Genomic DNA, 25,065 nt, shown 5'->3' on the forward strand with positions numbered 1-25,065 from the left:
ACCCAAGGCCAAAACAACAAACAAAAGGTAACTTATCTCAGGAATAAACAACTTACCTACTCAAAAGAACTAAACCAAACGACAATCACTTTCCTCCCTGCCTAACAAAAACAGGAGAAAACTGATCAAACAAAAAGGCGGATGTATTAAAGATAAAAAGTAAAATTCTAACAAAATCCAAGTCATAAAGAGAAGACTGTATGAAAGTAAATACAAAGGGTTAAAGTGCAAGATGTAAGCCCCTCATAAGCCTCAAGAATAGAGAGGCTAGATTGGACTTTGCTAAAACAAACAAACAAACAAGAACATCTAAAAAAGCCAGCACAAAAAACATTCGTTTGATAGATGAAACCAAGAAAAACCTCTACTAGAATGATAACAACACAAAAATATGGAGAATGTGTGGTACAGCTCATGGTCCAAAGCATAGCACATCATTTGTAAAGCACATTGTGATGGCTTAGGCTTGCATGGCTGTCAGTGGCAACGGGGACACTAATGTTTATTGATGTTGATGATTGATGATGTGGCACAGCATATAAGCAGCCAAATGAAATTGAGGTGTTCAGTGACATATTGTCTGCTCAAATTCTAAACACACTCAACTTGATTGGGCGGTGATTTATAATACACATGGACAATGACCCAACCCATAAATCCAAAGAAACCCAGGAGTTTATTAAAGCAATGAAGTGTAATATTATTTAGTGGCCAAGTCAGTCACCTGATGTTAACCCAGTTGAGCATGCATTTAACTTGTTGAAGACTAAATATCAGACAGAAAGTCCCACAAACTAAAGCAGCTAAAATTGAGGGCCGGATAGAAGTGGAGGAATGAATGGGAACACTGCAGATATTTAACCAGCTTAAACTAAGTATTCCTGGCCTGACAATTTGGCTGTTCTGTGTTGTTCCATCTGCTTCACCAGAGGTTGTTTGGTTTCCCTGATGTATAATTCATGGTAATCATCCTGGCATTTAACAGTGTACACTCAGTTACTCTGTTTGTATCGGAGAACCCGATCCCTGGGGTGGACCAGAAAACCTGTAGTGTATGCTGTTAAGTGCTTAGGTTGCAGTACTGTTTAAAATATCAATATACATATGTTACACTAAAATGTATAACAAACATCAGAACATGTATGGTCAAATGTATAGATTTTTGACCTAAGGATTAATAATCACGGAAGCAATATTGACGATATGGATGCAGACTTCTTATTTGAAGTGTTTATTTTCATTCAGTTTATCAATTGAGCTCTCCATTACAATAAAAGTCCATAATACAATAGAAATTTCAGCATTTACAGTCAACTGGGCCACAATGCAAATTAATTTATGCATTTATGCAACCTGTAGTTGCCATGATGCTTATCTAGAGCATAAATTATCTAGAGCAAAAAGAAGAACAATAAGTACTGGAAGTTATGGTATGGCCCCCACAGAGCTCTGATCTCAACATCATCAACAAGTGTGTCTGGGATTACATGAAGACACTGAAGGATGTGAGAAAGCATACATCCACAGAAGATCTGTCGTAAGTTCTCCAAGATGTTTGGAACAACCTACCAGTCGAGTTCCTTCAAAGACTGGGTGCAAGTGTGCCTAGAAGAATAGATGCTGTTTTGAAGGCAAAGGGTGGTCACACCAAATATTCATTTGATTTAGATTTATCTTTTGTTCATTCACTGCATTTTGTTGATTGATGAAAATAAACAATTAACACTTCCATCTTTGAAAGCATTCTTTGTTTACGGCATTTTTTTCTCACCTGTCTTAAACTTTTGCACAGTACTGTAAATTTAAATAATATACTGATAATGAAATGATTTTTAACTGGCATCATGGAGATGCCGCACATCTCAGCTAAACCTAATGAACCTAATCAACATAGTCAAACATACAAACAAACTTGTTGCTATAACTTTTTGCTATATTACAAAATCTGAATGTGAACAGAAATATATAGGAGCTACACCCTATTAATTATGCAAAAGGTTAATAACATGAACAATTAATGCCCAATTTCGTTTTGTCATGTATGTGTTCTTACAGTTCAGCTAAAATTCCCTAAAGGACCTTGTTCTGTCCTCACTAAGTGTTGTCCTCGTGAATGTAGACTCAGCTATACAGACAGCTAAACACTCTCCTCATCAAAATCCAAGGAACAGGCCGATGTGTTGAGTTGGATGATTTAATAAGGAAAAAGTGTGACACTGTTGACAAAACCAGAAATAAACCAATAAAATGTTGCATCAATATAAAATATAACAAACACATATTCAAAAATATAAGAACACTATATTTATCTGCTTAGTGAGTGCCCGAATAAAACATCAAATGAAATCACACTCATGATCAAAATGTTAAAGAAACCACATGGCATATGAGCTAGCTTAACCTTACTAGCTTAGGTTATACATGCATTCAAATTAAATTCAAACTACAAACTATATCACGCCTTCACAACAAATAATAATGCACACAAGTCGTCTCAGTGATAACAAACAATATTACTTACAGATGATGCCGTTTATCAACTTGTGAAGGCATGGATGGCAACAGATTAACAGAGGTGAAACTGCCTCTGGCTAGATCTTGCAGAGTGAAAAATACACAAAAACAACCACTAGAGGGCAAACTGCTGCAGAACAGAAAATACCGAATGCCAGCATAGACCTAAAAGAACTACAACCTGTCTTGATTATCTCTAGCTGGTGATTATGATACAATTGTGTAACATTCTGTTAATGATGAAGTAAAAGTTCAGTCATATTAGTTTTCAAACTTATGAATACTACAGAGATTAACTGAATGATTACTGCCTGCTAGACCTAACATGAGCATACACTTTAACTTTAAAGCATCCTGCCGACTACAATTGGACAACAATGAATTGTACATACATACTCACAAAAAGCACATACAAGAATTGTACAAACAATAAAGGTGATTTGTGCTGTCATTTGCATGGCCAGCAACCGTTATTCTGTAAGGGAAATGAAACATTTGGAAGGCAAATAATTTCGTCCATTTTCCCCAATTCAAATAAGAATGAAAGCAATGTGCTTAACAATCACTTCAATCCACAATCTTTATCAAAAGATTGAGATAACTATAAGAGCTGAGGATGTCTATGATTTCACATCTAGTAAAATAACAAGTGACCCAACATGTATCTTATAATCTCTTTCTTTTGTGAGCAGCTGTTGAAATGGAGCTTCAAAATTTAGGTTTGTCTTCTCCAAGACTCTGTTTCACATGGAACTTTTATGGAGTTATGGACCACTTTTCAGTGGTCCATAACTCTCAAATGTTGGATTAAAAAACACTGAAAGTAGCACTGCTACATCAAACTTAATTAGTGTGCACAAATGCAGAACAACCTTTTGTGTTCTGTGTGTCTTTTAGAAAAGGAAACGTAAAAATTTTATGCTCCATGCTCTTATGATCCATTTGGTGTTTTTCATTTTTCTGTTAATAGGACAGCATCAGCTCTAGGCTTTATTTTAAGACTAGTGATGTCTCTAAATAAAGCCAAACAGCCTCCTTTATTTCCAAATTCATTGGTGATAGTCTACATACAATATCTATACAATTTGTAAAGCTTGATTGATGATGAATAACTCAATAACACAAAAAAGGAACAAGTCATGGGGTTTGATTAAATCCTGGGACTGTTAATCAACAATGTTTTGTCAGATAAGTTTACAAACCACCAGTTTAGACTTATCGTCTACTTCTGGATCTTAAGTGTGGTTCGAGTCTTGACTTAGCCCTGTCTTATGGTAGTAATAAAACTGAAACATTTCCAAACATTTTAGCATATTATATAAATCATTTACATCTCTCTGTTGTACTCAAATTCAATTCTTGTATTAATTTGTTGGTACAACAGGAACATGAGAGTTTTCCTGCTCTATGCAGAAACAGCAGAGGTAACACCAAACAATTTGGAAAGTTAAACCAGACCATGTACATCGATGCTGAGCACAGGGCAGTGCTGCTCACTAGACGTGAGATGTTGAGAGCATTAAATAAAAGCAGCCCAACAACCCATAGCCACACAGCACAGGTTATAGCCATGATGGTGTAGAAAGCTCTCAGCTTTGATTGGTCAACCATCTCCTTTTCCCCACCCCCTTCCCCTGGCCTTGGGCGAATCAACACACACAGAACAGAGAGGCTGCAGAAAGTTATGATTATTATGGCGAGAGCCAAAACAAAGAACAATGGGGCAGGTTTGTAGTTAGAGGGTAATAAAACTTTAACACCTGACAGTCCTAAACTCAGCAGCCAAACACAGCCAATGCTGATGTTTCTGATCCTGACCCCACGGGCATTTCTTAGACTCATGTAGGTGATGGGGTGAACAACAGCCAGATAACGTTCTACACAGGTCAGGACGTGGAAAAATATTTCTCCATAATAAGCAATGCTAGAGGCATATGATCCTACAGTCTCACTTACTAAGTGATTAGTGTATGCACCACAAAACATGATCAAACATGCTAAGACCCAGGTCAGCTCCATGGCAGCCATGTGGTAGGTGAAGATGTCAGAGTGGCTTGCTGTCTTAAAGGAGCGCTGCTGCCGCCATCTTTGGTGACCAATATAAAAGATGATGACAGAGAGAGTGAGGAGGAGGATGATTCTCACTGTATAGAAGGGAACCATTTGGGATGAATTTGCATTTGTGGAACAGAAATAGTCCAGAAAATTGTTGGAGGTGGTGTTAAGTGACATATCTGCTGTAGGTCTGATGAAAAAAAAAAACAATTATAGGGACAAACAGGGGAGGGATCGACAGTTCACAATTAAAATGCATCTTATCAAGAAAATGTACTCCTAGACAGTCATAGATCAGTTACTATATCTTTGGGAGCAAAAGTGGGAGTAATAAACTGCTTCCTGAAATATTTTTTAAAAGGAATTTTACAGGACATATAATCTTGAATGTTAACTGACTTTTTAATACAAAACCAAAATGAAAAAAATTATTGACACTGGAAAAAATCTACCAACAAAGCTTGTGATAATAACATCAAACTGATCATTGTTATCTACAATATCATTAAGTTGTTGGTTTGTTCACACTGAATAAAATTTAAATTGTCAGAGCCAGTATCTATGTTATTACAGAAGATTGACTCTCTATATGAATATATGTTCAAACATAAAATATACTGTCTCTCTTATGATAGCATATACTTATGTAATCATAGTCAATGTTCTTAGATTCACCTAATCAAGTCTGATTTAATCACGGAAAACCAACACCAAAACATTTGTGCAGTGGATACCTTTTTTTTTTTTTTTACATGTTAAGGGTGTATAGGCAACATAGATTCACGTATGGAAAAGTGTCTATTGTCTGCCTTTAGAAGGAATGAGTTAATTGCATAGCCCCTAATATTCAATTTATAATTAGTTTTAAAAAGATAAATAACAGCTTAAATAATCAAATAAAGCATTTTAAATGAAGTTCTCACTATAATAAAAGACATTAAAAAGCACCTTTTTGGCTGAATTGTTTCCTCTGGCTTGCGTCTCCAAACTGATTGATTGCTCTTTACACTAAATGTGCAGCGATGCTTCTGGGTACTCACAATGGGTAGTTCACACAGCAGCAGAGTGATCGGAGCTTTTTGCATGACTCAGTAGGTGGCACTTAATGTAAATCAAGCAGCAAATTATACTCTAGCCTTTGGAACACAGAGTCATATCACAGGGTACATGTGTATTATCAAACCATATGGAAACTTTATGTAATTAAAACAGAATTCTTATTTTTACTAAAACTAAACTAACTAACTAACTAACTCAACCTAAAACTAACAAAGAATTTGTGTAAAGAATGCAACTGGTTTAGACTCAGTTTTTTATATGTGACAGGTAACATGCAGTTTGGGCTGTCAACAATGTGGAAAGAGTAGTGTAGAGTTTTTTAATGTCTACGTTTCCTTCACTCCATTACATCTGACCATATTCAAATAGCCTGTGATCAAAAGCAGGTGTTCATTCAAATTAAGCAGGGTCAGGCAGCCTCTGTAGCACCAGCTAAGTACTAATCCTTTCCTATTAAAAAAAGAAAAGGAAGAAAAATAACAACAGCATGCTTTTTTAACTAAAGTCATATCCCTTTTACTTTCCATAAATACACAGACAAAATAAAATAAAATAAAATAAAAACACAGGTAGGAGATGTTTAAGCAGAAGTCAGCTGCACGATCACATCACTGTGTTAGAGAATGATGGACCTTTGGAGCTGACACATATAGTTAATCTCACAATTGTGGGGAGGAATAAAAGGGTCAGGGTAAGTTAAATTATTGAGACATGCAATTGCAAGAATCATTAATTACATCAACTGGTACCATTTGAATACTGCAGTCAAATGTACTAGTCCATCCATCCATTCGCTTCCGCTTATCCTTTTCAGGGTCACGGGGGGTGCTGGAGCCTATCCCAGCTGTCATAGGGCGAGAGACGGGGTACACCCTGGACAGGTCGCCAGTCTGTCGCAGGGCCAACACACAGTACAGACAACCATTCGCACTCACATTCACTTGCACATTCACACCTAGTGGCAATTTGGATTATCCAATTAACCTATCCCCACAAGCTGCATGTCTTTAGACGGCGGGAGGAAGCCGGAGTACCCGGAGGGAACCCACGCAAACATGGGGAGAACATGCAAACTCCACACAGAAAGACCCCGGCCTGATGGTGGAATTGAACTCAGGACTTCTTGCTGTACGGCAACAGTGCTAACCACTGTGCCACCGTGCTGCCTGGGGACTCGTCCGGGATGCACCCACAACCTAGTCATTTAGTCTAATATCACCTATTTACTCTGTGTTTGTCTGTGTAATGCTATCTTTCTGAGGGCTAATTGAATGCATCTGTCAATTTCCAAAGCCCATGAACCCTTAACAGGAAGTCTGGTTCGACTCCTATAAACTAACTTTCTAGCAGCAGGTCATGCAGATGCAGATGTGGGTTAAGGGACTGGCCCAGCGCTAAATACCTTAAAATCCCCCAGGAGTCTTCCCTGCTTCCACTGATAAAACAACTTCTTTAATATTCTAAAAAAATAAAATAAAATAAAAGAAACAATCAATAAATCTTAACAACTACATAAAGACAACAATAATTCAAACAAACCTCTTAACACCCTGGCAAACAGTCTACGCCCCATCAGTTGAATATATAAAATACAATTACCAGAGAAGTGCAACAATCTGAAAAGCAATAAATAATATTACAAATGACAACCTTACAAAAATCTTTAAAAAAAATACAAAAAGGTGCATTTCTGGCAAAAATGCCAGGTGAATGCTGTGTAGCGGAACTTACAGCTGAAGAAGCAGAACTATCTGCTGAAAAGAGATGAAAAAGCTCAAGTATCTGCTGAAGATGGCTTTATTTGAAAGGGTACACTGAAGACTGACAAGAAAGCAGAGGGAGTGAGAGCGGGGAAGACATGCCGCAACAGCCACGGGTAGGATTCGAATCTGTGCCGCCCGCTCTAAAGGTGCCTGCTCATCTAAGTTACGCAAACCGGCACCAGTTTTGCCAACTATGCGACTTTGTCACTATATTTAGCAAGTTTTCACACCCTTTAACCCTTTAAGACCTACCATAGAACCAAGTCCGCCAGAGCTTATATTATATTTTTACATGTTGTAGAGCCATTTTTGGGAGCATTTCAAGTTGATATACATCAATACAACCGTTATAGCCCAAATTTTAATAATATGTATGCATTAAGTGCATAGTAATTACATAAATTGCAAAAAAGTGCAATAAACTACAAAAAAATTGAAAATCGTTTTTGGTTTTTTAACATATATTTCTTGTTAGAGAAATTTAAGAGGCTTATCCCTCAAAACTGTAAATACAAAAAAGTTGCACAAAATAGTTTCTCACCACAGGAAATTTATTTTGAGTGTCTTCATAGTTTTATTTTTGAAATACACCAATTATACACCAAAATATTTTAATGCAAATTTGCAAAAAAAAAAAAAGAAAAAAGAAATATCATGTGCATCAAAATAAACTATTTCCAACAGGTTAATTTGAGTTCTAAACATCACAGGAACTATACAGAAAGGCATAAACTCAAACATGAATTTTAAAAAACACCAACATATCTTTGTAAATGCTCTATAGGAAAAAAATACATTTTCTGCGAAAATGACGTCACTACAGGTAAATAATTATCTGTACAGTTTGGGATCCAAAAGCACTATAGCCTGCCTGAAAAAGCCCTAGCTTTTGAAAAATATGTTAATGGTAAAGTGAAAGCTCTGTCATAATTCAGGCCTGTAAGTTTCCAAGCTCATGAATGATTACTACCAGGCAATATGTTTGTACACAGTCATTATTCTGTATGTGACATGTGTACTTCTGAAAGACAAATCATTTATTTTGTTTTGCATGCAGGGCAGCTGGGATATGCACCAGTCCAGCCGTGACCCTGACAATAATAAGCGGGAAATAATGGATGTATGGAGGATAGCATTAGCTCTGAAACCCTTAATAATCATCTTTGTAAACTTTGAATTTCAAGGACTAAAAGAAAAATAGTATTCTGGCGCTAGATCAAATTAGTGTTCAATTAGAATGATTTGCTAATTGATCTTACAATTAAACTAACAGTTAAGACTTATTGGCCAATATAATTAACTACTGCTTCTACTTCTGGAACTTAGTCTGGTTGGAGTCTTGACTTGCCCTGTGTTATGATAATAATAAAACTGAAACTGTTCCAAATATTTTAGCATACTTTTTGTTTTTAGATCATGTAACTCTATATTCTCTTGTGTACTCAAATTCAATCCTTGTCTTCACTTGTTGGTATTACAGCAACAGGAGAGTTTTCCTGCCCTGTGAAGATATAACAGAGGTAACACCAAACAGCTGGGCAAGTTAAACCAGATAAGAAACATTAACACTGAACACTTGACAGTGCTGTTCACGAGAAGTGACTCCTTGAGAACAATTGATACAAGAAAGCCAACAACCCATAGCCACACAGCACAGGTTATAGCCAGGATGGTGTAGAAAGCTCTCAGCTTTGATTGGTCAACCGTCTCCCTTTTCCCACCTCCTTCCCCTGGCCCTGGGCGAATCAGAACACAGAGTACAGAGAGGCTGCAGAAAGATATGACTATTATGGAGGGAACCAAAATGCAGAACGTTGGGGCAGATTTGTCATTAGGAGGTAATAAAACTTTAACACATGTCAGTCCAAAGCTCAGCAGCCAAGCACAGCCGATGGTGATGTTTCTTATCTTGACCCCACGAGCATTTCTTAGACTCATGTAGGTGATGGGGTGAACAACAGCCAGGTAACGCTCTACACAGGTCAGGAGGTGGAAAAATATCTCTCCACAATAAGCAACACGAGAAGCATGTGATCCTACAGTCTCACTCATTAAGTGATTAGTGTATGTGCCATAATAGATGAGGAAGCACCCCAAGACCCAGATTAGCTCCATGGCAGCCACGTGGTAGGTGAAGATGTCAGAGTGACTTGCTGTTTTAAAGGAGCGCTGCCTTCGCCATCTTTGATGACCAACATAAAAGACAAGGACAGAAACAGTGAGTAGGAGGATGATTCTCACTGTATTGAAGGGAATGAATTTAGGTGAATTGTAGGAGCAGAAATAGTCCAGAAGATAGTTGGAGGTGGAGTTAAGTGACATATCTCCTGTATGTTGTAGGTCTGAAAAGAAAAAAAAAAACAATTAGAGAGACAGACAGGGGACGGATTGAAAGTTCAGTTATGATGCATCGTATTAAGGAACTGTACTTTAAGGCAGTCATGGACCAGTTAGTATAGCAGATATATAAAGCAAGATATATGGAATTATGTAGCAAAGAAAAATAGAGACATATCACCAAATGTTTTATATTTTAGTTTCTTCAAAATAGCCGCACTTTGTTGACAGCACTGCAAACCCTTGGCCTTCTCTCAGTGAGCTTCATTATGTAGTCACCTGCAATGGTTTCCTGTCACAAGTGTGCCTTGTTGGCGTTCATTTGTGGAATTTCTTGCCTTTTATCTACTGTTTTTGGTTTTTTGTTGGGTTTTTTTTTAAATCAATTTTAAATCATGCTTTTTATTTGTTTTTGCTCTTCAATGTCTCTGTAAAGCACTTTGAAATCACCTTGTTGTTGAATTGTGCTATATAAATAAACTTGCCTTGCCTTGCCTTCTTAAACCCTTTAAAACCAGTCGGAGCGGGCACACTCCATTTTGCGTAACTATTTTTAAACCGCTGTAGAACTGCAACCACGTAAGCTAGCGCAATATATATATATTTTTTTGTTTTTGCATTTTTAGTTTCTGGGATGCTTAGAACCCATATCGCACTGCTGGAAATAGTTTATTTGATGGTGTTTTGGGTTTTTTTGCAATTTATAAAATTTATTTTCATTTTTCCTGCAGTATATAAAAATTGGTGTATCTCAAAAATAAAACTATGAAGACACTCAAAATTTTCTGTTGTTGCAAACTATTTTGTGCAACTTTTTTGCATTTCAAGTTTTGAGGGATAAACCTCTTGAATTTCTCTAACTAGAAATATATGTAAAAAAACAAAACAAAAACGATTTTCAATTTTTTTTTATAGTTTATTGCACTTTTTTTGCAATTTGTGGAGTTATTATGCACTTAATGCATACATATTATTAAAGTTTGGGCTATAATGGTTGTATTGATGTATAGCAACTTGAAATGGTCCCAAAAATGGCACTACAGCATGTAAAAATATGAAGATAAGCTCTGGCGGACTTGGTTCTATGGTAGGTCTTAAACAGTTAATGGGGTTGGAACCATCAGTTATGTAGTGCAGAGGTCAGGTTGGTACACAGATTAGAGACCAGATAAATGCAACACAGTGTTCTAGTAGCAGACACATTTCTACAACTGTTCAGAGGAGACTGCACGAATCCAGGAACGGACATTAGACCAGTGGAAATCTGTGCTATGGTCTGATGAGTCCAAATTTGAGATCTGTGGTTCCACACATTGTGCTTTAGTGTGATACAGAAAAGGTGAACAGATAGTTTCTACATGCATGGTTCCCACCATGAAGCATGGAGGAGGAGGTGTGTAAGGGCTACTTGTCCAATAAGTATAGTGATGGAGTGCTGCACCAGATAGCCTGGCCTCCACAGTCACCTGACCCAAACCCAAGTGAGATGGTTAAGGGTGGGATGAACTGCAGAGTGAAGACAAAAAGCCCAACAAGTGCTCAGCATCTCTGGGAACTCCTTCAAGGCTGTTGGACAATCAAGTGCCTACCTCATGAAGCTCATAGAGACAATGAAAGAAAGAGTCTGCAAAGCAGTAAGCAAAGCAAATAGTGGTTATCTTTAAGAATATAAAATATAAAATGTTTTGAGTTATGTAGTAAACAAAAAAGTTATGAAATAAATTCATGTTTTCATTCATAGTTTCCATGCTTTCAGTGAAATAAGAAAGACCATTAAATGAGAAGGTGTCTCCAAACTTGACTGGCAGTGTATGTTCCAATACAAAACACACTGTATCCCTTATCCATGATATAATATAATTATGTAATCCCAGTCAAAGTTCTTACATCTACCTAATCAACAAGCAAGTATTAACAAGATGTCTGATCTGATCACACATAAAGCAGCACAAAAACATCTGTACAGTTGATTACATTTATAAAAAATGTAAGTAATTTATAGTTAACACAGAATAATTTATGGCAGAGCATCCTTTGTCTGTGCTGCTGTCAGAAGGAATCATCTAATATTCCCCCAAATCTTCAAGATTCATCTTTTTTTATGCGAGTGCATTAGTTTAAAAAGATACACAACAGCTTAAATATGTATGAAAAAGAAGGCACTATAATAAAAGATATTAAAGAGCACCTTTTGGTTGAATTGTTTCCTCTAGTTCACGTCTCCAAACTGACTGACTGCTATTGACCCTAAACGTGCGCTGCTGCTTCTGCTAGTGTTCAGGGTGCTCACAGTTGACACAGCAGTAGAACTATGTGAGCTCTTTGCATGAATCATTAGGTGGCACTTAATGTAAGTTACAGCAGCAAATTGTACTTCACAATTTGGCTCACAGAGCAGTGTAGTAGGTACATCTGTATTTTCTAACTATGTGGAAACTTTATGTAGTGAAAATAGAAATCTTATTTTCACCCAAACCAAAACTAACAAGCAGTTTGTTTAATTGATGCAACTGGTTTAGATTCAGTTTTTAAATGTGACAGAATATAACATGCACATTGGACTGTGAACAATGTGGGAAAAGTAGTGTTAGAGATTTTTAATGTCTATGTTTCATTCACTTCATTAGATCTGACAGTGTTAAAAAGGGCCTGTAATTAAAAGCAGCTGTTTATTCAAATTAGGCAGTGTCATGCCACCTGTGTGTACATAGAGAAGATTTATGGGATCTCATTTCCATTCTTTATGGAAGCGTAGAGCTGCCACCCAGGCCAAAGAAAAAAAGAGCTATATCGCATTATAATGAGAAAACCTTTTTGTTCGAACAATATGCTTTTCACATTCAACATAATATCACGTTATTACAATATACATACTTATCATGTTATAAAAAAGCCTTTCATGCTCTTACAATATAAATATTATATTGTACAAATGTGATCATGTACTGTACAAGTATAAGTATATCCTATCCTAATCCTATATAAAAGTATAGGATTATAAGGCCCCGAAGGTAAAAAAAAAATTTTCCTGCGAAAATTAGGTCACTTTCGGTTTTAGGCAGGTAATGGTGGAAGAAGTGTTTTGAACAGCTGATCAGATCCTCAAAGCGTGCTTCCGGAATATTATGTTTTTGTTGCTGCAAGTGCTTTTTGTGAGCTGTATGCTGAATATATGGTATATGTTGAAGTACAACTGCTCCAGTTTTATATGCAAAAAAAAATCATTGCGCTAGCTTATGTGGTTGCAGTTCTACAGGGATTTAAAAATTGTTACTGTTCCAACCTTTTGTAGCTCCTGATTCTTTTGATTCTGAACTGGTATAAAACACACGACTCGAGACATCATACTTCACTTCCTGTGTTCTTATTTATTTACCCATGCACATGGGGAGATGTGCACAGCACGAAGCCTCCTGCAGATCTGAAGGCCGCTCCTTCAGTCATGTACATTTATAACTTTTGTCACACAATACATTTACACACTTTGACCTGACCCTCCACATGTGACTGTAATCACTGAATCCATACGCTCCATCCCATGACCATGTATGTGTGTAACTGTTGTGTCTCTTACCCCCATATGTCCTGGCTCCCTACTCCTGCTATTCTCCTGCTATGAAGATATCCAAATGCCCTACTTCTTTTCCCTGCTTGCTTCTTACTGAAGGCCAGGTCAGAAGATCACCCTGTGTACACATATAGACACATCACTGGCGTCTCCTCTCCTGCATTATCTACCCCCACAGTTACACACATGATGTTTCACATGATCTCTCCCCCTCCTCAAACTATTCATACTTTATTCTTTTGCTGCATTTCTACAAACAGAGGCCTCTTTTTAGCAAGCAAACCCAATATATTTATCCACATTACGCAAAACGGAGTGTGCCCACTCTGCTTGGTCAAGTTTGCTGTCTAAGGACAGCACTAGCAAGCACTCTCTGCTTATGTCCAAAAACTAAAAAAACAAAACAAAAAACACCCCTTTGTATTGGTGGAAAAATGTACAATGCCGACCAATGAAAAAATGATATGGGAACATGACAATTGGTTGTTTAGGAAAAGGGGGACGTTTTAGGAGTGATGGCGAGAGAGAGCGAGAGAGACAGAGAGAGAGAAAGAAGGCAGAAAAGCGAGAGAGAGAGTTTGGAGTGTACAGTTAGTGTGTTGTCTTGTGTAGTGTAGTGGATAGTTTTGTGTTGTGGGTCAGAACAATGAGGTGACAGCTGAATATCACAGTTGCTGCCAAAAAACCACCAAAGACAGATTACAGTGTCTCCAGGCAGAAAACGGGAGGAGTGATGCCTGTTGTCAGGCCTGCAGGTATCAGGCTGTGATATTCAGCTTTATAGTGGATAGAAATTATTTTTTGGAGTGGCACAAATAATTTGTGTGGCATCTTATTTAACGCAGAACACCTAATTGTTCTTTAAATAGTTTGAAAGGGTTATAAAAAAAGGTAAATGGCTGCAAATAACTTTGTTATTTGCAAAACTTGTGCATATGCCTTTAAAATTTACCATTTATTTGCATTTAAAGTTATGAAATACGATTCATTAAACATGTTTGTGGTTGTTACAGTAAAAAAAAAAAGACTTTCTCTACTCGGATGTGTGTTTTTTGTCTTGTCTAATTGTAGATTGTGTTAGTACAGTATGTCAAAATGAAAACATAACTTTAAATTCAGAAATGTGAGGTTGTGCTGAAGAGAATCAGACCAAACAACGCAAAGGAAATAGTTTTTTAATATATTTCTAAAATCACATGTATAAAATGTCATTTTCAGTTTACATTCCCAGTATGCGCAGTTGTGAACCTAACCCTTTTTTTCCCTATTTTTTTTCCTTGGCAAATGACAGAGTAACATGACATTTAAAACATGGATTTTTCTATTTTTTTCTCATTGCTTGCATTTTGTAATGTGATGCCTGACATTTCTTTATTTGTTTGCTTAAATTTTAATCTATAAACTAATTTAATTTAAAATATAATCTATATTTAAAAAAGACATGCAGTTTGACTGTATTTTATCATATGAGATTTTGTTATGATAAAATGTATCAACATTTGTGTTATCTTTTTAATCGTTTGTTTTGTTTTGTTTTGTTTTGAGACAGCAAGACCGAGACAGCGAGACCAAGACAAGACCAAGACCACGTAAAAGGTCTTGAGACATCCAACTCTAATACTGAGTGTACCTGAAATGGACAGAAATATGTGGGGCCTTGTTCAAAACATCTGGGACAAAGACTCAGTGAAGACAAATAAGATGTATTTCATTTAGAGAAAACAGTTTCCAACTGCAAATTAAATATAAATAAATAAATAAGCTAACAAAAATAGAATTTTATCAAGTAAAAAAAAAACTTACATTTACAGAACTGACATATTTAACATTTTATTAGTGGTTCCAAAAAGACACCATGAGCTTGGCTTTGTTTGTGAGTACTGAGCTCAGTTATGTCACACTTATCTAAACAAACACCCCAGTTAAGTTAATGAAGTGAACACAGTCCTAACAGAGTTAATTTGCATGTTTCATTTGTGACAGAGTGCTGTGCAAATATGACTAATGTCATTATAGTTTATTTAGAAAATGTGAAACAGGTGATTCATTGTAATGTGCAAAGATACACAAAGGTCACACAGGATACAAGGCACAGAGAGAGTTTGTGTGTTCTATTTATACTGACTCATTCATATTAAATTTTTTGTTATCATTTACTTTTATTAGTTTGAACATAGAGTTAATTCAGTTTCACCACAACAATGTCTGTAAACGACTGAGAGGAAGAGGATTTGAACTTTACTGTTATTGCAGTTTGAACAGAGACATGATGGAAACAATGCAAGGAGGAAATTTTTAGATGTAAGCAGGAGGATGACAGCGATGCTAATCAGGTGATGAAAAACATGTCACTGCAACACAGGGGGCTCTGAGAAACTAGCTCACTCAAAGCCTGCTGAACTGCATTCTAGCTTTTTTTTTTCCGTGTGAATGTGTCAGAGGTGATGAATATTTCCACATTCAGAGATTCCTCCTGTCAGTCAACCCTCTGGATTTTTAAACGCAATTAATAATGAGAAAAAAAGGCAAGTAATGTTGAGCCTTTTTATGGTAACAAATGTTTTTTTCCTCCAGAAAACAGAAAACCTGCAGCATTGTTTCTGTTAATCCATCTGAGACATACACAGAGATCTTTATGTCATCTTTATACAAAATCAGTGAATAATTGCTAGAAAATTTCCACCTGACAGACAGAATGCTGTGAATGTTGCTCTTACTCTGAAATTTGAGGTTTTTCTTAAAGTAATATTAGCCTGAAAATACACACAAACGTGCAGGCACATAAAAATCACAGAACAGAGGGAAAAATGAATGGGAATAGAATTCATGCCACACAAATCAAGAGAAAGGCACATTGGAGAACAAAGTGTCACGGCTGGGCAGCAGTCGTGTGGTGGAATGAAAGAGGACCCAAGATGCAGATGGCAGTGGAGATGCAGGTGGAGCTTTATTTACAGCGAAAAACCCAAGGTGAGGGCAGAACGAAACATAAACCTAAACTGGTGAAACTAACACAAACAGAGGACACGGAGATATACCAAAATGACGAAGAGCACAGGCAGACACGCAGTATTAATACACACACCAGGTAATCAGGAAATGGCACACAGGAGGGGACACAGCTGGAACTAATGGGCATAATGTGACACACACCTACAAAGTAAAACAGGAAACTCACAGACTGTTTCACAATACCAACTCGGGGACACGAGCAGAACACATAGGAAGGACACAGGTAGGGATGATTAAATCACTAAACACACAACTCAAACCGTAAGAACAAATACAAAACAGCAGAAACTGGAAAATAATAACAATAAACTCAAAACACTGGGTCAACAACCCAGGACCATGACACAAAGTGCTTGGAATTGATGCAAAAGTCTGAGTTTAGAGTCTGAGTGTGTATGTGTGAGTGTGGGTGTGTGTGTGTCAAAATATGATCCTGTGAAAACTGCTCAGCCAGGCCTAGCAATGGTTTACTATGTTATCTGCAAAGGGATGAAACTCCCAAGTTGACCGGTGCCTCCCAGGAGAATAGTAGGAGTCCTCCTTGCAGCAGCCCAGTTCCGCCATACCATATATCATAAAAACATGATGTGACCTTCCCATGAACTTTACATGTGTATGAGGTATGCCGAAACAGCAGAACGGAGTAAACATCCTCCCATCTCATGGTGCACAGAGTGCACACAGAACTAGCAGACCTAAATAAGGATGAGATATTTTATCAACATACAAACGATTATATATCTCTAAGCATAAATGATTATATGTTTCTAAGTACAAATGGCAATTTTAAGTTATCACTCTCACAATGTCTGCGTGATCTCTACCAAGATAAAAAAGATGAGAGAGACTGGTGTCATGACACTAGTCAGTCTTTTACCTTTTCACAAAAGGTTAAAAAGTGATTGTCCACAATTTAGACTTTAATTCCAGAATAGTTTTGCACAATATTTAATTAAAACAATTTTGCAAGAGAAAAGCAAAATCAAATAATATCAATAACAAAAAATGATCAAATAACATGTATCATATTTATCTACTTAACCTACTCTGAGCTAATGCTGATTTCGTTCTTGTCTTTAGTGGAGAGAGGCTGAAGAAAGGATGGGCATACCTGGATCCATAGATGCACTTATTGAGGATAATCACAGAAAGGAAAGCAGCATTCTCTGGGCATTTTGTAGAAGTATGATGTAACCCAAAATCCTTCTGAATTAACCATCTAACACAGCAAAAATGAGCAGAGAGGAAAGCCAAAAATATACAACCAGTTTGCAGAGGTCGGGTTGGACTGGGTCAATAACTCTACCATCCCTCTTTGAATTTTCAACTGTGAACCTCTTATATCCAATCATCTAAACTGCTCATCTCACAGAAGACAAAGGGGAAGAACCCTCAACGTCTTTTACAGCCCACTTTTATACCACCTCTAACACCTAACCTCACCTCTGGGGACATGTAGTCACATCATTAACATTTAATCACCTGATGTGCACCCACACGTTACCATCCTCTCTCTGACTTACATGATCTAACACACAGTTTAAAGTTTAAAATGACTTCATTATATTTTCTTCATTATTCTAAACACAGAAATTCTAACATATTTAAACATTCAACAACATATAAATGGTAAATGGTAAATGGCCTGTATTTGTATAGCGCTTTTACTAGTCCCTAAGGACCCCAAAGTGCTTTACACGTCCAGTCATCCACCCATTCACACACAATTCACACAGTGAATTAAATATAATTCACTTCATGTTTCATTCAATTATTCATAAGATTCATCTTTAGCAAATTCTCACATGAAAGTTCATTTTAACATAATCTCTTTTTAATTGAAGTACACAGGAATATTTTACTTTTTTAAAACGGAGTTTGTCAATCACCATCTATTTATTACAAGTTCTTTTTATTAAATCATACATTTTATAAATAAACCATTTTCTGTGATCACTTAAAGGTAGATGTTCACCCCCTCTCAGCTGTGACAACAAGCAGTAGCAAAGGGGGACTTCAGTCTCTCTCTACCTCATGTCACCTGACACATCTTGATTGACACTCACTGCTTTACATGATTGACATTAAGTTTAGAACGATGGATGCACCAACATCCTAAACTATTTATAGCAAAATACAATCAACTTCTTGAATATTCTCAGAATTTTAAAGAACCCACCATTAAATCTTAACAACCACCAACGCACAATCACTCAAAAACACAACCTAACACCCCAGCAAACAGTCTACACTCCATCAATTACAAATATACGAAATAAAACCACTGGATAAGTGCAACTGAAAAGCAATAAATAAAATTAAAGTCTTTCTTATGATGATGCTGTCTAAGGGAAGCATGCATAATGTAAACAGGAGTGGTGCTAGCACTGAACCCTGTGGAACTCCATAGTTAACCTCAGTGTATGAAGAAGACTTTCCATTTACATGAAGAAATCAGAGTCTATTAGATAGATACGATACAAACCACTGCAGCGCAGTACCTGTAATACCTACAGTGTGCTCTAATCGCTCTAATAGGATATTATGGTCGACAGTATCAAACGCTGCACTGAGGTCTAGCGGGACAAGCACAGAGATGAGTCCACTGTCAGAGGCCATAAAAAGATCATTTGTAACCTTCACTACAGCTGTTTCTGTGCTGTGATGAGCTCTGAAACCTGACTGAAACTCTTCAAATAAGCCATTCCTCTGCAGATGATCTGTTAGCAGGAACAGGAAGTGATACTCTACCGCAGAGCAAGCAAACCAAGCGACATACCGATTGTCTCTGGCAGCTCCTCATTCCAATCCCTGATCTAGCCCATTCTGTCCTCCGTGTCTGGCAGAATAACGGCCTGCGATCGGCGGGACTCTGCTGCGGTTCCACTCCTATGTTTGGAAATGCTCTCTCTTTCTCTATTATGGTCAACAGTATTTTTCGAACACTGCACTGAGGTCAAGCAGGACAAGCACAGAGTTAAATCCACTGTCAGAGGCCATGAGAAGCAATGAGCTCTGAAACCTGACTGAAACTCCTCAAATAAACCATTCTACTACAGTTAGCTGTTTTACAGCTAATGCATTTTATTTATTTTGGCACTGGCAGGTCATCTAACTAGTCAAACACATCAGTTCCTGCTATATGATAAAACCAGTGTAAGCATTACTGAAATTACATACGAGAACATTCTATTTTAAAGGAACTACAGCATTTATATTCAAGATAGCAGTCTTTTAAGTTTGCTTAAATCACTATTTTCATTTTTTTTCACTTGCAGCTCAGTTACATTTAGGAACCAAAACTACAAGCAGACAATGACAAAACCTCTGCAATTATCTGAAAAGCTCAGTACAAACCAACTATGTTGAACAGATTCTGCTTACATGACAGTGAAAGGTGTGAAGATAGGTCCCTTTGTTTTAAAGTATTTTTTACGAAAACATAAAAGTTTCAATGCAAGAATTGCCTTCACAACTACGATAAATACTCAACTACAATTCATCAAAATGTGAATTTTCCTGCTCTGTGTAGATAAAGCAGAGGTAACACCAAACAGCTGGGAAGGTTTAGTCCCTCTACACTTATTTCCACCAAACACTTGACAGTGTTGCTTATTACAGGGATATTGTGCACTGGAACAGAGGCAAGCAGCCCAATGCACCACAACCAGAGCACGGATGATATAACTGTGATGGTGTAGAAGGCTCTTCGCTTTGATTGGTCAACCTGTTTCTTTTCTCCACTTGCTTCCCCTGGCCCTGGATGAATCAGAACACGGAGAACAGCGAGGCTGCAGAAAGATATGACTGTTATGGATAAAAGTAAAACACATAACAATTGTTTGGAGAGTTCATTTTGCATAACTAGAGCTCCAAAGCTCAGTCCAAAACATAGCAGCCATGCACAGCCAATGCTGATGTTTCTGATCTTGACCCCACGGGCGTTTCTTAGACTCATGTAGGTGATGGGATGAACAACAGCCAGGTAACGTTCTACACAGGTCAGGATGTGGAAAATGATCCTCCCATAGAAAGTAATATAATAAGCATTTAATCCAAGGTTTGTCAGTGCTGGCGTATTAATATAATTGCTACTAAGAATAAAGATCCCAAAGATCCAGATTAGCTCCATGGCAGCCATGTGGTAGGTGAAGATGTCAGAGTGACTTGCTGTTTTAAAGGAGCGCTGCTGCCGCCATTGTCTATGACCCAGGTAGAGGACGATAGTGGAGAGAGGGAGGAGGAGGATGATTCTCAAGGTATTGATGGTAATGCTTACGTATCTGTAAACATTGTAGTTGCTGCAATCCAGAACACTTGAGGTGGATGAGGTGTTAACTGACATATCGGCCATATCTCCTGTATATTGTAGTTGTGCTGAAAAAGGGAATTCAAGAGACAAATAAGGAGGCAGAAGGTATAGAGTAGAAAAAGGAAAAAAGAAATTGAAATACTTTTAAGTTATATTTAATCTTGGTAGGGTATTCATGTAATCTCACAACGTTACCATATACTATCATAACAAAATATTTGTTGACAAATATTTCTTAATAAATGAATGGTAATAATAAAAAAAACAAACAAGAAAATTACATACACTGACAAAATTCATTTTATACTTTTGTAACAGAATGCATTTTATTCTTGTTATGTGTATATGTTTATCTTTATGCTTGAAGCTATTACTGAAGCTCTGTCACTACAGACCACATTTACAAAGAGTTTCTGCTGGTGCAAAATACTTTTTTATGTTGAACAGCTACCAGGATTTAATAGAGGCACAGTTGTAAATTTTGTAAATGAATGCAGTAAACACAGGAAATTCTGTGGCTGGTCTCACTGCATAGGTATTTATCAGTTCCCAGAGCATGACGTTTTGGGAGGAGAATATTTAACTCATGCATGTAAGTCATAAGTCATTACTGAAGTTTCTGACATTCAGTTTAATGCAGATTATTCAATCGATTATCATATTAAGCTATCTGTATTTTAGTAATTTGGGGTGCATTTGTTGTTTATGATTAATAGGAAAGTGACTATGTTATTGGGATTGTTTAAATGATTGGTAGGAACTACTCTTTCTTCAGCCTGTCACAGTGATATGCAAAATATGACTGTATCACAGCTCATGTGTGATGTGTGGCGCTATTTCAGCTCCACAAACAGCCAAGATGCGTTTTGTGACACATGTGGCAAGACCACAAGCCTCGTCTGACAAAAGCAGAAGTAAAATATAACACAGAATCTAATGATGAGTTTATGATGAGGCAAAATGAAGGAGGAGAGGAACAGGTGCTGCTAGGGCGAGACAAACGTTGCTCGTTGAGTCCTTTCCCATTACAAGCACTCTCCAGGTACAGAGAGAGAAAAGGTGGTGGTATCGGATCTAAAAGGAAATCAGTGGTATTGCACATCACTGGGTAGTTCATCTCTCTGTCTCTGCCATGGTCCTGAGTCCATTGACTCAGGGATTTTGGGTTTGGTGTATTTATTATTATTATTATTATTATTATTATTATTATTATTATTATTATTTGTGGACTCATGTTCTAGTTTTGGGATGATTCGTGTTTTGGGATTTTCTGGTTCTGGGATTTTGGTTTGGTGCTCCCTCTGTTGGTCCCTGGTGTTTCCTTTGTCTCATCAGGTTAATCAGGTCCAGCTGTGTCTCCCACCTGTGTGTGATGTCCCAGTGTGCCTCTGGGTGTATTTATGTTGTGTGAATTGGTGTGCTGGTTACTGGACCGTCTGTTCGGCTCCTGGAAACTGTCTGTGAACCTCTTTGTGAATCCACTGTGTGCTCTCCCTGCTGTTCCCCTTCGTGTTCAGGTTTTCCGTTCAATAGTTTAGTTTCTCCCAGTTTAGATTATCCTAAGTTCTGTTTTTGCCATCCCCACTTTGTGTTCTTTCATTTATAATAAATCTCCCTCGCATCTCACTAAGTGCCTGCATTCGAGTCCTTTTCCCACACACCACAAGACTGTTGCCCCAGCCGTGACAGTCTCATTTAAAAAAAAAAAAAATGCTGGAATTGTTAGTTCACAGATTAGAAATCCAATCGGTTACATTTGTAGAACATTTATTACCAAAGATGTTTATTCAAATCAAACTTAATTTCTGGACTATAACCTGCCCTGCCATCGTGTTTTATGAATTATGCAATATTTTTTTTGGTTGATTTTAATTTTGGGTGTCAGCACAGGTAACAATCATTTTCCATTTCTTATTGACTTTCAGGGACACCTGTTTTGATCATAGTGTGCTGCTGTTATATCACCTTTTGCTTGTTGTCATTCTGCACCTTTTGGGGCCTAAATGCATATCACAATATTGCAGTACATTTTGGACACACATAACAGTGTGTGTGTGTTTTTTCCACAGCTTTTATAGTGTATTTAAATTGTCTGGGTATCATTTATTTGGTTTCCAATGCAATATCAATGATTTTAATACATTATATGGCCCATTTCCCAGTCAGGTATAAATACTATTTTTAATTCATGATCATCAAACTTTTTACCAACAGAGAGCTGCAATGTATTTTTTCTCTTTTAAGTGTTTAATAAGAAGCAATGAAAGTGTAATTGTTTTTTAAACAAAGGTAAGATTTTTTTTTTTTTGCAGATTTTTAATTTTCTACAAACAAAGACATAGAATGCAAACTTTTCTGCATAATATGGATTATAATAAAGAACAAGTACCTCGTCTGTTGTCTCGTTGTTGTTAATCTCAGGCGTCCAAACTGAGTGATTGCTGTTCACTGCAAATGTCCTCTGAAGCTTCTGGCTTGATTGTGCTCACCACCACAGCAGCAGGACTGTCTGAGTTGTTCTCCGACTCAGTTACTGTGAACTATATCAGGCAAAAAAAAAAATTCTCAACTTCTTCTGTGCATGGAGAAAATACAATCTTGCTCTAGGGCTCATTCTAATGACCATGGACCCTTTATGTGGCAAATAATAAATAATAGAAATTCAAACATGCAGTAAATAAACACCAACTCAGAGTTGAATTAGTTCAGACTTTACAACAAAGTAAAGTTGAAACTGTTAATGAAGTCTGAAAAAACAGCCCTATTTCATTATACTGACTCATTTCTATATGACGTGCTGTGCTTGAGGCTACCAGTCCATTACCTTTGACAGGATTCAAATGTACTGCAAAGAAAAAACAGGTGTTAATTCAAATGAGGCATAATCTTGCAGACAGCGTGTACAGGGAGCACTTTCTCATTCTCATTTGCATGATTCATGATTCTAGTAGTCATGAGCGCAGGAGTTGTTTGTTTTATGTGCTGGATTCAATTTCCATGAGTTAAAACAACTGCATTCACAAATTGTTGAACAATTACAGAATAAGTCTTCTCAACGTAAAATTTTGAAGACTACTGCCATCATCAACAGTTCATAATATCATCAAAATAAACCATCAATCTAAAGAAATCTCAACAGGAATCCCTACAGGAAAACATTACATAATAGAGAGTAGTTATAGCTTCTCTGCTTTGATGACCTTTGGAAACTATAGGACAAGGACTGGAATTTCATCAATTTAGGACTCGAAATAACAAAAATAAACAATGGAACAATATTACATGTAACTGGTTTTCTGTCTCTTTGTCTCACTTTTGTCCCACTTATTGGCTCATTTAAACTTGGTATACCCGTATTGGCTGCTCTAAGCATAGGCGACCAACCCCTCACCATGAATCATTGCGAAAGGAGCAGCTTTCACATATATTGTTCAAAATTGGCTGGAGCAACGCAAATAAATAGCATAGAATAGAATAATCCTTTAATCGTCCAACAAGGGGAAATTTGGTTGTAACAGCAGCCAGAAAGACACATATACAAACAAACAGTACACAGGACACAAACATACACAATTTTTAATAAAGAGCACACACTTCTTTTTCCAGAGTGAAATGGTTATACAACATACATCATTAAAGACTTTTAAGAACAGTTAGTGGGTACAGAAGTTTAAAAATATTTTTTTATATTTTCTAATTCACACAGAGTCAAAAGTATACATACACCCCAACTAATTGTAGTTATTTCTTCCTTAGCTTTTCGCAGCTGACAGTTTTTGGACTGTTATGATCTCATTTTTAAGCTGACGTTTTGCAGGCTGTGACTATTTGATAGCAGTCATTTAATTTTGTTTTAAAAAAGTGACATTCCCTGTACATGTTATACAGGATGTTGGAAATTTTTCAAGTCAGTTGTTTTGCAATAATGACAGCATGGTTCAGCGGTCCTACTCCGCCCTTGCCCCAACATGAAACACTGTGACATTTTCTCTCAGGGAGATGTAATGCTACATACAGTTTGACTCTAAATACATCTGAGAAATGTGTCAGTATAAAGAAAGTCACGGCCAGTAGCGGTTTTTGATACGGGCGACACGGGCGGTTGCGGGGGCGGCATCGTGGTGGGGGGCGGCATCACAGGCATCGGCAAAAAAAAATAAAATAATAATAATAATAAAAATTGCTCGTATTCATGCTGCCCCGACGTCATGCCAGCGCATATTGGGAATGGCATAGGCACCGATCGGTTTTCTATCGCCCATTTGCTGGGAGTAAGGGCGCCCTCCGTTTGCGAGGTGCGCCTGCTGCTTGCGGCGCAGAGAGGAGAGGGCGGGGCGGCGGGGGATTCACTGGCTGGCTGGAGCAGCATCTAATAACCAACTCGCAAAATAAAAACAAACCAACAAACACGAAAACACCAGACATCATGATACAGACTTATAATT

At 37.3% G+C, this 25,065-nt stretch overlaps 3 protein-coding genes across 3 annotated transcripts; all 3 read right to left on the reverse strand.

The window, feature by feature from the left end:
- Positions 1-3,837: 3,837 nt before the first annotated feature.
- Positions 3,838-4,746, reverse strand: LOC148103676 (uncharacterized). The gene has a single exon (XM_087838183.1). It carries the CDS (start codon positions 4,744-4,746, stop codon positions 3,838-3,840), a length of 909 nt encoding a protein of 302 aa, XP_087694309.1.
- Positions 4,747-8,852: 4,106 nt separating this feature from the next.
- LOC148103677 (uncharacterized) lies at positions 8,853-9,713 on the reverse strand. The gene has a single exon (XM_087839185.1). The coding sequence runs from the start codon at positions 9,711-9,713 to the stop codon at positions 8,853-8,855; it is 861 nt and encodes a 286-aa protein (XP_087695311.1).
- A 5,095-nt stretch (positions 9,714-14,808) lies between these two features.
- LOC148103678 (uncharacterized) lies at positions 14,809-20,653 on the reverse strand. Its single transcript, XM_087838184.1, has 2 exons — positions 19,821-20,653; positions 14,809-14,851 (listed from the first exon to the last, which is right to left on the reverse strand). Exons 1-2 carry the CDS (start codon positions 20,651-20,653, stop codon positions 14,809-14,811), a joined length of 876 nt encoding a protein of 291 aa, XP_087694310.1.
- Positions 20,654-25,065: the final 4,412 nt, after the last annotated feature.

Source organism: Neolamprologus brichardi, chromosome 3, assembly GCF_056152115.1.
Source record: "Neolamprologus brichardi isolate AB-2024 chromosome 3, ASM5615211v1, whole genome shotgun sequence".
Classification (NCBI taxonomy): Eukaryota; Metazoa; Chordata; class Actinopteri; order Cichliformes; family Cichlidae; genus Neolamprologus; species Neolamprologus brichardi.